This window comes from Sminthopsis crassicaudata, chromosome 3 (assembly GCF_048593235.1).
Source record: "Sminthopsis crassicaudata isolate SCR6 chromosome 3, ASM4859323v1, whole genome shotgun sequence".
Classification (NCBI taxonomy): Eukaryota; Metazoa; Chordata; class Mammalia; order Dasyuromorphia; family Dasyuridae; genus Sminthopsis; species Sminthopsis crassicaudata.
This window is the reverse complement of record NC_133619.1, coordinates 641,044,773-641,048,444: the sequence shown is the minus strand read 5'-3', so window position 1 is coordinate 641,048,444 and position 3,672 is coordinate 641,044,773. Positions and strand designations below refer to the sequence as shown.

The window sequence follows — 3,672 nt, the reverse complement described above, 5'->3', positions numbered from 1 at the left end:
ACTAAATTTGAACTGAGATCCTCCTGACTCCAGAATTGGTATTTTATCCACGATGATACCAGCTGGCTACCAATATTAACCTTTCAATAAAAGTTCCCTGTGCTATTTTTTGTGGCCCATGTGTTTTCAAGGAGGAGTGGACATCAGTACAAGCACATTCTCCATAGTTGCCAGTTATACTTCCACTAGAAATTATTTTGATGAGAGGTTTGAAATAATGAGTTCTCCAAACTTTCGAGGTTTGAAATGAAATGTCTTTCAAGGTGACCCTCGACCCTTTATGTTGGGAAGGTCTCTGAAACTAGGGTTGGGTCTAATATTGTATTCAAGGAATCACAAGAGATCTTCCACTGGGAAATATGTCATCTATTCTTATTTCAGGCTGGGGTTGGACTAAATACTCCTTGGTTCCACTTTGCTCTCATTCAATGATGAACCTAGAAAGAAATCCCATTGCCAATGGTCTTTTGATGTTGTAGTTCCACTCCCCTTCATCTTACTTATAATCAATAACAGACAGGGATTTCGAGTCATCTAGGCAGCCCTTTTTTCCTACCCAACACCCTCCACAGGGCAGCTTTCACCTCTTTGTTCCTCAGGCTGTAGATGATGGGGTTGAGCATGGGAGTGACGAGAGTATAGGACAAGGACACAACTTGCTTGCTCTCGGGAGAGTAGCTGGACTTGGGCTGGAGGTGGATGACACAAGCTGTGCCATAGAATAGGGTCACAACAACAAAATGGGAGACGCAGGTGGAGAGGGCCTTCTGGCGCCCAGTGGCTGAGGGCATTCGTACAACAGTAATCAGCACACGACCATAGGATCCGGTGATGAGAAAAAAGGGGACCATGAGCACAAGCACTGTAGCTACCCGGATGTAAGCCTCAAAGACAGTTGTGTCAGCACATACCAGCCTCAGGAGTGGTGCTACGTCACAGAGGAAGTGGCGAACGCCTTGTGGTCCACAAAATGGGAAGCGGAAGAGCCAAATGGTGAACAGCAGAGAGACTGGGATGCCTGCCACCCAGCATGCTACTGCCAGAAGAAGACAAAGCCTCTGGTTCATGAGCATCCCATAGTGCAAGGGGTGGCAGATGGCCACATAACGGTCATAGGCCATCACTGTCAGGAGGAAGCACTCCGATGTGACACAGGACAGAATGAGGAAGAGCTGGAGGGCACAGCCCAACAAAGAGATGCCTCTTCCAGCCACTAGGCTTTCTAGCATTCTGGGCACAATGTCCAATGAGAAGCAGATCTCCACCAGGGCCAGGTTCCGGAGAAAAAAGTACATGGGTGTGTGGAGGGCAGAGTCAACCACGGTCAAGAGTACAATGAGGCCATTTCCCAGCATCGTGATTAGAAACATCCCTAGAAACAGCACAAAGAGAAGTGGTTCCAACTTGGGAACATGGGAAAAACCCAAAAGGATAAACTCAACGACAGATGTCTGGTTCCTCCCAATCATACTTTCAGTAGGGTCCTTGGCCTGCACCGATGCCCAGTGGCCAGACCTGTTTGAGGAGACACCACCTGAAGGGGAAATAATGAGCTCAAGAATACAAAAGGAGACTACAGGCAAAAAAATACATACATATATGCACATATACATGCATGCATGTGCATGTGCACTTGTACATAAGAGAAAACAGTGGAAAGAATCAGATATTTGCCCCTCAATAATGACAAAATCCAAAGCAGAAAAAGAGTTTCAATCCTGCTTCTGAGAGTTGTTATGTGGACGATCATGGAAAAATTACATAACCTTTCCAGGACTCAGTTTCCTTATTTGTAAAATGGGCACTGGTGGTAGGGAGAATCAAGCAATCCCACATCACACACAGGCTAACTCTAGACCAGTCATTTAACCTCCCTGAACCTCAGTTTACTCTTTTTTTAAAATGAGGGGATTGAATTTAATGATCTCTAGGATTCCTTCTGACCCTATTTCTATGAGCCAATTCTCTGACTTAGCTCACAAGGTTATCATAAGGATCAAATGTTATGTTGAATTTTGCAAACCTTGGAGACCTGTACAAATGCCAGCTGAGAGTATTTACTACATATCCTTCTCAGAAATCCCACAATCCGTAGAGGCAGCTAATGGGCAAAATGAATAGAACATTAAGTTTGGAGTCAAGAAGGCATGGATTCAAAACTGACCTGTCGTACTTAGTCGTTATATACCCTTGGGCAAATCACTTCACCCTGTATGCCTTAGTTTCCTCATATGTAAAATGCACTGGAAAAAGAAATGGAAAACTGCTCCAGTACTTTTGCCAAGAAAAATCCAAATGGAGTTAAGAAGAATCGGCCATGACTGGACAGTAACAACAATATACCATATCCCCAACCCCCCAAGCTTTTCGAGAGGATTATATTTCATGGCCATTTTTGTAACTCCATCTCAAGCATAGTGCCTTACACACAAAATATCTCAAGATACCCTTGTAGAACAGCATGAAATTATCAATATTTTCATAGCTTTCTCCCATTCCCAATGATCTTCATGATCCCAACATCCAAAAGTTCTCTCTTGCCTATGTTCTATGTATCTCTACCTCTCGATTATTTCATGGTATTTCACCACGGGAATTTTCTAATCTCATCACATTTTGCTCCTCAAGAGCTCTGATTTCTTCAGGATTTCTCCTTTCTTCATTGATGTAAATTCAAAATCATTGACATGGCAATCATGTCACGAGATTCCTAAAAGGAATGTTCTTGACAACATATAATGACATATAAACAGGAAAGATAGAAGCAGATGAAAATTGATATAGCAGCTCTGAGTCTTGTGCAGTCTTTCTCAGCTTCCCCAGGGATCATGCAGGAACAATACACAATTTCTGAAACATAAATCTTGGAGCCTGAAGGTGTGCTCAGAGGTCATCTAATTCAATCTCTACCTTGAAGCAAGAGTTCTCTCTGTTGTCATCCATTAGGGGATGACTTGGGGTGCAATGACCTAAAAGACTAGATTAAGGAGAAAGATCTGCGTTCAAATCTATCTCAGATCATGACTAGCTATGTGACCCTGAGAAAATCATTTAAACTTTGTGTGCCTCAGTTTCCTCAGTTCTAAAGTGGGAATAATAATAATCACTTAACATAAAAGAATTGACATGAAGTCAAGAATACCTTAGTTCAAACCCAACCTTAGACATTTGCTAGCTGTATGATCTAAGGCACATCACTTAACTTTGTCTTTCCTCAACTACAAAATGGGAATAATAATAGCTTCTTTTTACCACTGTTGCCGTGAAAATCAAATGATATAATAATTGTAAAGTTCTTAGATACACGTAAATATTAGTTATTAACTGTTGTTGTTAAATGAGATATTTGTAAAGCATTTGTCACAGTGCCCAGAATATAGTAGGTGCTTAACAAATGCCTGTGGATAAATGTCTTCTTTCTTTCTTGTCTTCTTTCCTGCTTGCCTGTTTGTACTGCTTCCTACTTAACTTTTGTCTACCTCAGTTTCCTCAACAGTAAAATGGGAATTATAATTATACCGGCCTCATGTTTGATGTGAGGATCAAATGAGATGATAATATTTATAAAGTACTTAGCACAGTGCCAGGAACATTTGTTGTTGAATTATTTTTTTTTTCTGTTCAAATCTTTATAATCTCATTTGAGGTTTTCTTGGCAAAGATACTAAAGTG

General features: G+C 41.4%; 1 protein-coding gene across 1 annotated transcript; it reads right to left on the bottom strand.

The window, feature by feature from the left end:
- Nucleotides 1–530: 530 nt before the first annotated feature.
- Nucleotides 531–1,469, bottom strand: LOC141560026 (olfactory receptor 10A7-like). The gene has a single exon (XM_074297660.1). The coding sequence runs from the start codon at nucleotides 1,467–1,469 to the stop codon at nucleotides 531–533; it is 939 nt and encodes a 312-aa protein (XP_074153761.1).
- Between the last annotated feature and the right edge of the window lie 2,203 nt (nucleotides 1,470–3,672).